Below are 14,655 nucleotides of genomic sequence, written 5' to 3'. Positions count from 1 at the left end.
ACATAGTATACCAACAGATTCTATGATCCTTCATTTGGCTGTGTTGATCAGTTTTTCCTGCTTTCTCAGTGTTTTTTCCCTTTAGACTTGTCAGTTAGTCAGAGTTAAACTTTCTGTTTAAATAACAGGGAAATTAGTCGCTTTGCAACATCACTACTATGTACTAATTCCGTACCCAATGAACCGCTTTCTAAAAAAAAGATATGTCCTGTACTTGTTGGGCATGCACACTCGTTGGCAGTTGCGGGTTGTCACTGTTTTAACATTCTTAAATTCAGCACTATTTACTTTTATAAACCCCAGTTATTACCCCCTGCCAATTCAAGACCTACTGCTTCCTGTTTTTCAAAGAAACACAAATATGCAGAAATAAATTGCAGTCTGAGAAGCTAGTATGAGGTGAGGAGGGACTTATTAATGACAAATCGACATTTGAGTAATAGTCTGGAGAAAGAACAAAGAAAAGGCCATTTGTTATGCTATCTATCCATCAAATTTGAGCAGCTTATAAATCATGTGCAACTTATTTAATTCCTATCAATACAAGCAAACAATCTTTGGTTTAGACAGAATATTGAAACCTCCAAAATGTTAAATTTGATAAAGCTGTGTACACTACTGCTTGTTCAAGGTTGATGCCTGCCAATGTGCTGTTTATTTTCAGCGAGCATTTCAGTCACAGTGCAAACAAAAGTGGACAACACTAGATGTGTGTTGCTTGGTATTATAAATCATAATAATTCCAGACATTTTTTAATATTATGCTTTGAATATTCTGCCACTGAATGAGCAAACCGGTCAAAAAAAAACATAGCAACTATTCTGCCAATCACAAAATATGCTCAAATAATAATGGATGATAGGGTTGGAGCATAAGAGATGGAGAATTCATCAAACAACCAACATTAAGAATCCAACTAAATGAACTCTATCACAGTTTTCAGCTCTCTTTCTCACTTGCTGCCCCCAAACTTCAACACATAGGCAATGAGAGTCTCACAGAAAAACACAACCACAACTAACTTCCTCCTTGCATCCTCCAAGAAACACCCTTTCTGGTCACACTTTTTAACAGCGCCACAATAGTGCTTAACCTAACATGAGAACCTCTGCACCAGCAGAAAAGTGCTTCTTTTTTTTGCAGTTTAACAGGCAGTAAAAGAAGGAAATACTGCTGCTGTTACACTCCTCTATGGCCCCCAATAAAAGGATGCAGGGTGATGGGTGCAGGAGGGGCTGTCAATCAGGAAGGGGTCCCTGGGGTGAACAGAAGGCAGGCGGTGGTGTCGCTCAGCCATGACCAGGGCACAATGACCAGGGCCTGACCCTTCAGGCCTACCATCACACACATGCCAGCAACCATGACACTCATAGAGGATGGGGGGGGGGGGGGGGGGGGGAGACTGGGCCCGGAGAGGAAGTGGACTGTGTGCATCAAGTTTGAAACACCCATAAATTCCTTGTTGTGAAATGATGAGAAAAAAAAAAAGAAATAGCAGTTCATCAGTTATCAAAATCAAATTTATGAAGTATACTTCTGGAACTTACAGACCAACAACTACACAAAACTCCACCAGAATCAAACAAGCTCACTACCTCCATTTAACAAAACCTTTAAAACAGGAGAATCACGGTTTAATCTGCTCCTCTTTTTCAACTTATTATCAAAATCTTTCCCTTGTGTAAGAAAAAGTGGTATCCATGAAGATATTTGACTGCAACCTGATGCAACACACACACACACACACACACACACACACACACACACACACTGGGTTCAGAGTGGGATGGTGGAGACAAAGGCCGGCCTCCACGCCCCTTGCTGAGAGCACACAGTCGACTGGACACACAATTGAGAGCGGAAGCAGATCAGCTGGCCTGGGCCTGTGAGCAAGGGGGAGGGAGGGCAAGGGGGAGGGTAAAAGACAGAGAGAAAGGAGCCCCCCATTCCAAATTATTCCAAGTTATTCTGCTGGATGACTGACTTCATTTCCGACTGAAAGCAGGAGAGACACACAGAGGGAGGGGGTGAGAGTGTAACGGAGGACTGTGTGGGGGGAGGAGGAGGAGGTGGCTGTGGATGGGAACAGGGTGGAGAACAAGGTGACAGTCAACAGCTTTTGCTCGCATTTGAATTTGGCCTTTTCTATTGACAGAAAGGATGTGATTAAGCCTTTATTGTATCCTAACAACATGACAAAGGCAATGAGGAAGTGTACCGTATCTTTCTGCTTTTAAACCTCATTTACAGTAAGAGACAACACGACAAACACAAAGGCTTTACTGTGAAAATAGAAATCAACTCCAGCCTGAATTAAACTGTGGGGGGGAAAGGAAAGAAGGAGGAAAGAAAAGAGGAGAAGGCGTGATGGGGGAGCACGTGCAGCAGAGCAGAGTTGAGCAGGCCTGGGCCCCGAGGCCGGCTGCTGCAGTGTACGGTGGAGAAGGGGGATCCTGGGACAACCATTTCCTAAGTTGACAAAGTGGCTGTTTGTCTGCTGCTCCGGCCCATGGCTCACTGGGCTCCAGCATGCCATCATGCTTTGCTCCTGTCTCAGCCTTGGGCTTCCTACCCCAGATGGAGAGTGAGGGGGTATTGAAAGAAAGACAGAAGGGGGGAGAAGAAGGGACGGAGGAGAAGGAAGAGGAGGAGTGCAAGAGGAGAGGACAGAAGAGAGAGAAAGGATGTGGCCTGAGCCCTGGGTGCTCGCCAAGTCGCCCTCCCTTTCCTACCGCTCCTTCTCCCCCTTCTACCCAACCCCTCCCCGGCTGCCTCTCTCTACACAATGGCCGCTTCTCTGCTGAAATTTCACGTTATTGGATCCCGGGCCTGGAGTTTTGTCCTCCCACAATGTCCAGGCAGCGGAGCATGCTGCAGGGGAGACACACTCTGCAAGCTAAAAGCTGGAAAACCATTCCTCCTTTCATTAGCATCAGAAAAGGGGAGAAAAGCTCCCCCCTTGCCGCTTCTTTTTTTTTTCCTCCATCACCCCTTTTTCCTCCCATCTCTCCCCTGTATCAAAACCGGAGGAAGGCTGTCAAGCTCGGTCAAGCTCCACTGGACCACATTGGTTGGTAGGGGGGGAGAAAAATCATTAAAATATCATTGGGAGAATAAACACAAGCTACTTATCCCAATCCGATTCTATAGATTATCCTCGGAAAGGAAAGCAATCACCAGGAAAGTAGAAGGGGAATGGAAGATGTCGTGAAAAGCTAGTCTGGGTGTGACTCATTCTCTAGCTTACTAAAATGTGTGGTCGTCTTCAACAGCTGTTATCACAGATAACACACACAAATCTTACATTACCTAAACAGCTTTAGCTTCACCTAAAGTGCAGTTTTGATTTTATTCAATGTCAATCAACAACAAGTGTACACATATAGATCTAACATTTATATTGAATGCAGACTTTTATGAACAATCCACCAGAATCTCCTCAAGACAAATATCTGGAGCAGCTCAAGTTGAAGCTAAAGCTGTAAGAGGATAAAGAGCTGCAGTTTCCTTCAATGTGATCACGCCTCATTGAAGAAATGAATTACATGCAATCTGGGACTCGACCGTCGATTCCAGCAGTGCATCTAATCTGAACGGTGCAAACTAGCCGCCCAATTAGCCACGGTTCAAGTCCCCTAAATAACCAGTGGCAAACTCAAGGGCACAGACATACCCACAACAAACAGCAACATGACCCAACATGGATGCAGAGCAAATTATGACATAAGGCCAGAACAAGACACTTATAAAAGGGACCGTCTGTCGGCCATTAATAAAACGGAACTAATAATGGGACAATGGCGACAGGGGCACCAACAGGCGGCCGGCATCACAAGCCTGCTACTTTAGCTGCAGTGAAAACTAATACGTTGGCTATAGAAAGAGAAGTGAAAGAGAAATTTGCCCTATCTTCTCTCGACACCTCAGGCTGCTGGTGACTCATCTCCCTCACAAGAACATTCAGCTTAGCTACCGACTGACTCAGGAGTAAAAAAAAAAAAAAAAAGAGAGAACAACCCTTCTGCTGCTGCACCACACTTCAATTTGACCACCATCCTTTCACAGAAACACTGACTTATATGACAACAAATTTGCCTATCACAGCCACTTCTGGTAGCATCCGTCACAGACAGCAGAGAGAGCACAGTCCAAATCAAAGATAAACCTAAACCAGCGAATGAATGTCAAAGCTGCTCAGCCTGACAGCGTTTCTAACATCGATTTTCTAACCAACCCCTCTATTACTGGAATGGGCTTGTAACCCCAACAACAATGTTTTAGGTGCCGCTGCGCTGTGGCACTATAAATCAAAAGAGTCCCATATGTGTATCGAATGCCAAAAAACTATTCCCAAACATCAATCACAGCCACATATTGAGATGATCTTAATTTGAACCACAAGCATTTGGAAAATTAAAACCTTGCGCTTGCCATCACCAAAAATGGGGGAGTCAGACCACAAATTTCGACTGCTGCGGCGTCTCTGGTCTTCTTTGATGTAAAAGTAGTCCCCAGGGACTCCAGTGTCGACTCGTCAGTTACTCTGGATCCTAGAGGAGAGACTGAGGGAACAACACAGCCATGTAGCTAAGGGAGAAACCATCAATATGTCTCAGGAGCAACTCCAGGAGGATAAACCACCAAACCAACCTGATAGCACACAGTTGTGAAGTGCTGCAGTAGCAATAAGAGCATAATTATTAAAACATCAACCAGTATGTCTTGAAAATGAGTAAGGTTCACATTCAATTAAATCTATGCCAGGATGATTCAAGAAACACTCTTTACCAACCAATAAAAGTCTGTTCCAAATGCTAAATTTAGCCACTTGACAGGACTGAATGTGATCAAAACTTACTGAGCAGTTAAAAATATACATTCCCACAAACCTTCAATTTAATCCTATTTAAAAACTGCTCCCAATAATTCATTTATTTGATTACATAAAGCTATTTCTGCTTTAATTCACTCATCTAGGAACCAGGCCTATCTCTACCAGAAACACATACTCGTGCCAAATGTTCCCAGAGAAATAAACACGAGTGTGTGCGTGCACAGCCGCACACACAGAAACCCCTTCCTGTTTTCAAAGTGTTTGGAAACTCAATCAAAGACACAAGGTTTAGGATTTACATCTGTGTCCTTTTATGTCTGTGGCCTCGCAAGGAAGAACCATCTCGGCCCAGCTGCAGCAAAGAGCTCACAACAAGGCCCAGCCTTCATGCTCCCGCATGCTGTACAACTGAAAACAATATCCACAATTCAGGCACTTGGTGCTAAAAGCACCTCTTTGAGGCACTGAGATATGGTCTGTGAACATCAGAGGCTCTTCTAACAAAGAAATAAAGACGAGCCCTGCTATCTGGATGGTATGATGAAGACTAACATTTTTTTAGGGTTAACAGTCTTCTTATGTCCACATCTGTCTTACAAATAATCAAACATTTGTCTGAAATACTCTGCTGACATTTATGCCAGTTTATGCCCGCTCCTAAAATACTTGAAGAGGAAATGAAAATTATAAGAGGGAAGTGGCTCTGGTTTAAAATACACAGAATCCAGGCCTAAATCTGGCCATGGGAATGGAACAGTCCACCACTATACAAGGCCTGTTCAGTTTGTAAGCTTGTCTAGGTTACAGACAGTCCGAGCCCTCTGGTAACAGAGGAACATTGTCATTAATCACAGAAAAATATGACAGCTTCAGAATTCTATTTGCAAAGCAACTTTGTGAATAATACGACGTTTCACCTTCAGTAAATGAGAGGAAACTGAGAGAGATTTCATGTAAAGACACTTTCATTTCCAGCTCTAATACAAAGAGTGAACGCTCCCACCAACCATTAAAGTAACATGATGTACCATGTGCCTCCTTAAGTATATTTGTCAAAAAAACCCACTTTATTAGTCTGTAAACCACTGAAGTCACAAGCAACACTTCCCTAAAAGAATACAGAAGCAAAACTGAACATGTGTTCAGCCTAGCAGACTTACCAAAAGGTAAGAGGTATTATAGCTTTGACTAGTTCTGCTAGTAAAGCTTAATGATCACAGAGGTCATGTCTAACAACAGGCAATAATACCATTAACTGTTAAAAAAAACTGTCCAGGAAATTATTTAGCTTAACATAAGGGTCACAGGATATAGGCAATTACCCAGGCTGTAAAGCACTGGGCCCGACAGCTGAAGTAGCTGTCCCCCTTTGTCATTTCAGGACATGATGGGGGTTGTTTAGGAGGAATGTGTTTGGAAAAGCTCTGCAACAGGGTTGCTAGTGCAAAACAGCCCTCAGGTGATAAGATCACGACACCCACACTGGCAGATAAAACGCTGAGCTGTCGAATCAATCAAGCAGATAGGAAGAGGACACAGAGAGGAGAGTCACCTGACTGGCAATAGACAATAACCACAAAGCGCAGGAATTTAGAATAATAAAGCTGAGTCCTTTATGTGCTCAATGTAACAGTCAGCTGAACTTCACTGAAACAAGGAGATGAACTATTTTATTTCATCCTTTGAATTTTCCGATGTTACAAACGAATGGTACACAGATAAAAGAGCCTGATATGGTGCACTTCAAAAGACTTAGTGATTGTCATGGTTGAGATAAATATTTTAAAATTAACCCGACATTTAACAGAAGCTGCTTACACATACTTCTCCTTACATCACCATGATCCTTGTCTGCAAACATGCCCATCAGTCTTACATCACACCACACCAAGAGCAGACGCAAACCAAAATATGACAAGGCTGTATGTGCCTTCTTTTTATTTCAGCCTTGTGAACAGAGCTGCACCAAGGCCAAGAAGCATGTTCTCAGCAAAGGGTGTGCTATGTGTGTACAGCAGTTTGGCTGACCACCCATCACTAAGAAAAACCACTTCAGGACATCCAGTTCACACGTTTTGAAGGGAGATTTTAAATGAACTGAACTGACAAATTCTCTATGAATACTTCAACAAGAATACCAAGACCATATTTTTTTAAGATGTGATGAGAATTTCAGAATTCAGAATTTATCTCATCAATGGAGCAGAGCGCTGTGTGAAAGGGAAAATAGAGACACACATCTGTGAGTAACATTTTGAATATCATCCCTGGTTCTAAAAAAAAAAAGAAGAAGAATAAAAACAAAAAGCATCTGATCTCTTAGTTATTACCTGTCATAAGAAGAGATCAGGCTATGATCTGTATTCTGTCCACTCCAGCACTATGAATCATACAACAGTCAGAAAGGTGGTGGAATCATAGCAACAATGTTCGGATCACTTCGCCATCTTAGCTTCTGCCATCACTAAGCAAAGAACAAACCCAGCATATACTGTAAGTCTGCACAGCTCTCTGTTGATATGTAGTCTATAGCAGCAGCTCCCAAAGTGGGACCTGAGGGCCTGGAGGAGTCCCTTAGGTTACTGCAGGCAATCCCAGCTAAAATTCAGCTTTGCTTCATTGTGTTTTTGGTCACTTGAAGCCTAATGCCTGCTTGCCACTAGCACCAAATGTGCTATTTTGAGCTAAATATGACTATTATGAACAATTATTTCACAGAGACTGCCTTTAAACAGTTTGTGATCGCCTAATAATGAGTAGTTTAATTGTAATCTATTCGATGAGGCTGTATTTAAAGAAAAGGCACAGCATGGCAGATGTTATGTAAAAAACAAAAGTGTAGTTCAAGGACAAAGCCTCCATGCATTAAATCAAGCAACCTCGCATAGGCCAGATAGATGAAATGGGGAAAACCATGGGTGTGTTTCCAGCATTAAACCATGACACTGTAAATGGCTGAAAGGGGCATATGACTTCCTCTGTGACAAATACATTACTAAAGAAAATCCTCTGATAGTGAGAAAAAAAGGTCGCTTAAATCGACCATGTACGGCGCTTTTGTTTAATACGCGACTATTAATAGACGAGATGTTACGTTTAAGTGCGATGCATAGTGCAGTAAGAAAGCAGGAAATGTGATCATTGTGTGATCGTCGGTGCAATGCGAAACACTGTACAGTGCTGTGAATGGGCAGGCAGGTACTTTATGAATGGAGGGGATCATGTGACCGCAGCACCTCCCGAAGCAGATATTTCTCACTGACTGTCAACAAGCGCACACAAGGGATCAGCCCATTAAAACAATGGCAAAATGCGACTGGAAATGGGCGCGACGCGAACCAAAACATCTCACGTTCACGTTACAAATATAGTCTGTGGGTTGTGGGGTTTTTGGGCGCGCGCGTGACGCCTTTTTAAAGCGTTTTTATGAATGGAGATTGTGATATGTAAATGAGTGCGATTGAGAAAAAAAAATGGCATCTTCAGCTCTTCAACGTCGACTGTGCCGCAATCGGCTCGAATGGTTTTCATGAAAGAAAGGCTACACTTCAACACAAACGAGATGAGCTCGATATTAATGGTTGATAATGTTCGTTAATAATGGCGGACGAGAGTAGCATAAGAGCTACACTGTCAATATAACGCTTTCTGATCGTCATGTACTGACACATTTCACATACTATACACCGGATTAATGATGAAAACATGACTATGATGACTGATTCCTCATATACTGCCAATCTATAAAGCAATAATACATTTATTGACTGTATGATTGTCCTGTTAAACAAACTACATGCAGGTAACAGTAAAGACAACGTTACCTGTATATGTTGTGGCCTTTAAAAAAATGATCACAGCAGATGTGTACTTGCTATTTTATTCAGAAAATATTTCAGAGACGGGTTGTTTTGACTACGGGCCTCACATTTTCCCATTACTTCTTTAGATTCCGATCACCACACACTAACACTATAATAAATATAGCACCATTGTTATACTACAAAGCTATCCAAACAAACAGATTACAAGTCTGATATATATTAAGAGACTCAGATGATGAAATACCAGCATCTTTCGGTTAGATATGTCATGAAGATCTGGTAGTTGGTCGAGTAAAGCATGTGTGTAACATCTTAAGATCAGCAATTACAGTAGCTTTATGAATAACTTAATGGGGGAAATGATACTTACTCGTTGTTTGGATTTGTTGAATCTTCACTCATTTTTTCCTCACGGGGATCCAAATCCTAGCAATAGCATCGACGACGCAGTGACGGCGGGATAAAATACCACAAATATCACCATTTTTCTTCACATATAGAAATTACCCGCACTATTTCGTATAAGAAAGTAAAATATGATACAGTGGGGCATGCCTAACTAAGCGTCCCTGGTAAAACCAAGTGGAGCTAGCTTAACGTTAGCTCTGCTGGCTGGAACTAACGTTAAATCGCGAGGAGGAATGACAATCGTTGATTCATTTTATCCTCCCTGGAAGTAAAATCCGACCACAACAAATGGGCCATCGGCATCATCCTCTTCATCAAATCCCCCGTTTGCAAAAATGCAAATAGATCCTCAAAAAACGTAGAAAAGGCTGTAGATTGTAGCGTTTGGCATGTTATTTGTGGCTGGCTGTCGAGCATCCATTCGCCAACTTCAGGTCCTGGACAACACTTGAAAAAGCGCTGTGGAGCGTTGCTCCGTCAACGTGTCCGAGTAATCTGCAGTAAAGGCATCCAAAGACGAAAAAGGGTCCAAATATTTTCAATTTGTGCACGGGGGCGTTGAGTAAAAGCATACGGACTTGTAATTTCCCTCAGAAGTTGGTGGACATCTGCTTTATTCGAACTCCATTTTCAACTCGGGGGGAATGAAACATCGGAAAACTGGGCGGATGTGTCGACCCTCGCTTGAGAAAATTAGATCCTTCCGCGACGTAGTAAAAACACAACGCTCTTGCATTCTGATATGCTCAACCAGCATTCAATTTATTGTCTCTTATTTTTTAGCGACGTATATTTAACTAAATTATGCACATCTGTCACTGAGGGCTGTCTATTAGGGGTGTTTTCTTCCAAAGTTGACCTAAAGTAGTCCCCACACTTCCCAAAAGAAGTTTCCCTTCAATCACGCATTGATACAAGAGGGAAGCGTCTGTGTGATAGCACGCAAAGTAGAAAATAATCTGGAGGAAGGACTTGGGCTGACACACACAGGCTCGGCCATTAACAATTTCAGTTGTTTTCTTTCATTAAGAAGCTTTACCGTGATCCACCGCCCACTCACTACTCTTTAAAATCTTAATGTAAGAGTGTGGCAAACTTCTATGATTGTGCAAAGCAACGAGGGCTGCAGCACGTGGAATTAAATCACATCCCCTTCGAGATTTATGAGTATGTCAGCCAAAGCAGCTCTTATATCTATTTCCAATTTTAATAATTTGGCTATTTTATGCTCAGTCTTTATAATACAGTTTGAACAAGTATAATCAAACACAAACAAAAAATGAGATGTAAGGCTGAGAAAAGCCACTCAAGTAAGGGGGGGGGGGGGGGGGGGGGGGGTACTTTCTGAAACATAACTGTTTGTTTTGAAAGGATAGTTTGGAATGGCTTTGTGTGCCACTGTGCTGTGACAGACAATTATGAAGAACAAAAGATGAAGCATGGTATAAACTAAGCTACCATCAGGAAATTTGGGCTGACACTCACTAAATGTGTGAGACTAAGTTAGACACTAGAAGTTTGAATCATACAGTTTATAACCTACTCCCACCTTGCATCTCCAAACTTAAGCCAGGCAGTTCTTGCCTCTTCCAAAATGCACCAGCTTTTTAGAAGTTACCAGAAGCTTGTCATGTATGCCCCTTATGATTCTTATTTGCAAAAGTGATTAAAAAAAAACCTTTGCAGAGTGAATCGGTGACCCAGTTGCGTAAGACTTAAATGCTATTGGATTTCTGTGCTGTGTGGAATGGCAAGAGATCAGGCTAAATGATTCTGCCTGGTTGTCATAGTGACAGCATGTTGTGTGAGAAGTTTCTTTGTATTGCTCTGGCTTTCATACAGCTTGTGGCACAGCCTTATGTTGCTGCCATAAAAAACATCCCTCTCTGTCACTGTATATAGATAGCCCATGGGTACAGGACATTCACACATGGGGCCCTCACAAATATTGAGCACTTGTTTTGGGATTTGATTTGATATGATTAGATGTCTGAGGTGTTTACTACTATCCTGAGAGCAAATGCAATTGTCTCCTGTGATTGTTTCCTACCTAAAATCAGATGTAAGCATGACATAATTGTTATATGAGCCCACTTAGACAAACAAATCTGCATCTCTAATGAGCCTAACATTGGGTAATCAAGTTACAGAGGACTCTCTGTCTGCATTTTACCAAATGTGACCACTTGTCTTCACTTCTTCCTTTTTGATCTGAGTTACCATTGTCAATATTGAGTTTACAAGCCCAAATAAAGTATCCCTTGTTTGAAACAGAGCAGAAAAAAACTAGTAACCATGAATTTTCCCACTAGCATGCCTGTATCCTTCAGAGTATTCAAAGTTCAGGAAGTCAGCCTTCTTTCTCATCTCACAAATGTGGATGGCCTGGGTGCATTTCCTGTGTTTTTCACACACTGAGCACAACACACTGTAGTGTACTGAAACAAGACAACAGGATGTTTAACTAACACAGGCATTCCCTTGGCTTCCCTTACTAAGTGCAATCAGGGTCATTTCAATTCTCTTTAAGACGGTAAACAAGCTGACATTCCTATATTGCCAACAAGCGGCCACAGAATAAAAGATGTGTTTTGCTCAACACAAACTTCATTCAGCAGGGGCCAACACAGGCTTGACTCTCTGGAAGATGGCTGATATTATTTGGAGATCATGCTCAGATGTGTGATGTCTGTTATTCATTCTTCATTTATTGTACAAAACCTTTCACTATTTATTGGATTTAACTTGTAATGCACTTATCAATTTTCTAGCTTTCATTTTTGAGTAAGATAAAACTTGGAATCTAGTTACATTAACATACTTGTGGTGTATTTTTGATGTAGTGTCTGTTAACCAAAATAACCTGAGGTGATAAAACTGAAAACTCACAATGAACAAAGATGAGCGTGACAAAGAAAGCGTACAGGAATAAAACTAAATAATATACGCCTCTCTTTATAGTGACTTTTAGTCGAAGCAGCATGGGAGATTGGTCCCCAATATTACACAATAACTTGAATCAGGTGACGTCCTTAGAACACAGGTGGTGTGATCTCCAGCTCTCAGCAGCCTCTGGTCACAAGAGAGTGGGAGTGAAGGCCTCTCTTTGTACAGCAACTAGGGAGAGGAAATTCAGTGTCTGTGTACTTGCCGCCATATAGTCTGCAGAGACCTGAGGGCAGTTAGTGAGAGAGACCGGAGATGGCTAATAACAGCTCTCACTAAATGTCCTAATCTGAGGATCCTCTGCCTTATTTTTGTTTTACTGCCCTCCTTGTCCCACAATGCTCTTTTTTTTCTAAAAAAACAAAAAGTGAATGCACTTTTTGTCAATGTTTGCTTCCATTCTTAAAAGCACACACCTGTAAAGTTTCAGTTTATCTATGGGACATCCCAGAGAACAACACTGCACTCATCGCAACCCGGGCCAAGAGGTGTGGCCTGAACAAGAGGTGCTGATTTTTAAAGACCTGGCAGCTGAACACAACAATGCATACCTATGATTAGTGTGGGCCTGGCCTCGGAAGCCTGCAACTTTTAGGCACGCTAATTGCAGGGTGGTGAGCAAAAAAGGTGTAGCGGCTAGAGGGGAAGGAAGTGTGAGGGCCTTCAGGCATGTTTAACTATGTGCTGTGTACTCTCCTTCTTACCCTGTCTCTCTTTCTGACTTGTGTATATGCATAAAAGCAGTTTTGAGCTAGAGAACACTTATACATCTAAATCATACTTGGATGTGGGATGAGAAATCTTTGATGTTATTTAAGCAGCATGAATTGATTTCTTTCTTTCTTTTTCAAGATTTTCTTTCAGGTATGTCTTATGGTTGTGGATAACTAGATGAGTAATGTGTGTCAAGCCTAAAGAGTTTGTCTTGTGACCGTGCACAAAGATGTTGATTCAGATGGAAGGTCTTTGCAAAGCCCTTGACAGAAGCACATCTTCTGCATTGTGTAAGTTCTGTAAATATTTAGAATTTGAACTATGTGAGCATCGGAAACCAACAGTAGTGTGTTTCGAAGGGGAAATGTGTTGTCTTCTCTGCTAACTCTCATAAAGAACAGAAACCAAAAGTGTAGCACTGCAAAGCACATATTGTTTTCTGCTTTATTTGACAGTCTCAAATACATGATGCTTTACATATAACAAAAGAGTAAGATAGATATAAATCTGCTTTACATATGCTGTTTCAAACTTGTCCAGATTAAGACTGTTGATAGTAAATTTGTACCAGTCACTGACATCTTAACTACAAAAAATGGAGAACTAAATTGGTTTCAGCCGCAGTTAGGTCTTTCACTGCTCAAGACTTTGCTACTTCCTATTGTTTGCATGTTGTGCGTGGGCTTGATTGAAACCTGATCTAGCTTTGGGAAGCTGTGTTTAGGGTGAGGTGGACAGGCCTTTGTTGCTGCCTGAGGGGTGTTTATTTGGGCGGCTTCACTTGGCTTCCCTGTAATCATCATCCAGCCCCACAGGATAGAAGGGATTAATGAATATGTTGGAGGGGAAGTTACAGATGACTATTTACCATTCTCATGGGGATAAGAGGGAACAGCAGGCTAGACGCTGGAGAAGAACTTTGTGTGCATGTGCGTATGTGGGCATGTGCATGTTTGTTTGTGTGCATTTAAGATAATGTCTTGAAAAGAGAGCTGAAGAGACATAATCACAGTATTATAACAATCTCATATTAGTATTACTATTACAATACATCTAAAGGAATAGTTGTCGGTTTAATAAAATACGAATTCAATTTAATTCAGGGAGTTTGTTTCCTTCCAGTGTCAGCAGCTTTGAAGCTAGTTTGGCAGCAACATTGAAAAAAAGGGACTACAGCTAGCTAAGGGCCTGTGTCCACTAAGTGTTTTTTGCATGGTCAAGACATATTTTTATAAACAAAACCAGTTCAATGTTTTCAGCGCTCTGCATCCTAAGTGCAAAAACGTCCCTAGTAGCAGCTATTTTTGTCAAGCCACTCCTACCTTTTCAGTCCAAAATTTCAACTTGTGCTTGTCATTGTTGTTTCTCCGTCATCAACCAAACAAAACCAATTAAAGGTAGGACTTCCAGTATCAACTTTTTCAACAGAAATGGCAGAAGTCCTTATGGAGGTGTTACTGACCACTCTTGTTGTTTTGAGGGTACAATTTCCAGATCTACAGCTGTTGATTATGCTACAACCCAATTTATACAAACTGTTTTTGTGTTTTCCTTGTTAAATTACAACATATAAAATAAAACATGAAGCATAGAGAATTTTAAAACAGGCTTAACAGTAACTACTAAGGGAAACAGAAAGTTTTTTTGGACAAATTTCCCAATCTAACAACAATAAGAGAAGCTGAGAAGCACTGACATTAAGGTCGCTCATGCAAGTGCAGAAAATGCTGTTAGTGGACACAGGCCCTTAAAGTGTTGTATTACAGCTCAGGTCTTGTGAACAACAAGCATCGTAATGTATTTGGTTGAGCTTCAGATGTTCTGCTAAGCAGATTTTGTTAACCTTTAACAAAATCAGGCTATCTTTTTCGCCTTATTCTCAGCCCTTGTGCTAAGCTAGGCTAACTATTGGTGTTTAATTATTACTA

General features: G+C 41.5%; 1 protein-coding gene across 1 annotated transcript in view; it reads right to left on the bottom strand.

The window, feature by feature from the left end:
• The window catches only part of spred1 (sprouty related EVH1 domain containing 1), a 36,572-nt gene extending 26,819 nt beyond the window's left edge, over window positions 1–9,753 (bottom strand). The window contains exon 1 of the mRNA XM_034675647.1: window positions 9,030–9,753. Coding sequence (XP_034531538.1) covers window positions 9,030–9,061 — 32 coding nt within the window. The 5' untranslated portion in view covers window positions 9,062–9,753. The remainder of the gene's footprint in view (window positions 1–9,029) is intronic.
• Window positions 9,754–14,655: the final 4,902 nt, after the last annotated feature.

This window comes from Notolabrus celidotus, chromosome 22, assembly GCF_009762535.1.
Source record: "Notolabrus celidotus isolate fNotCel1 chromosome 22, fNotCel1.pri, whole genome shotgun sequence".
Taxonomy (NCBI): Eukaryota; Metazoa; Chordata; class Actinopteri; order Labriformes; family Labridae; genus Notolabrus; species Notolabrus celidotus.
Note: the sequence above shows the minus strand (reverse complement) of the source record. Positions and strands in the feature narration are given on the sequence as shown.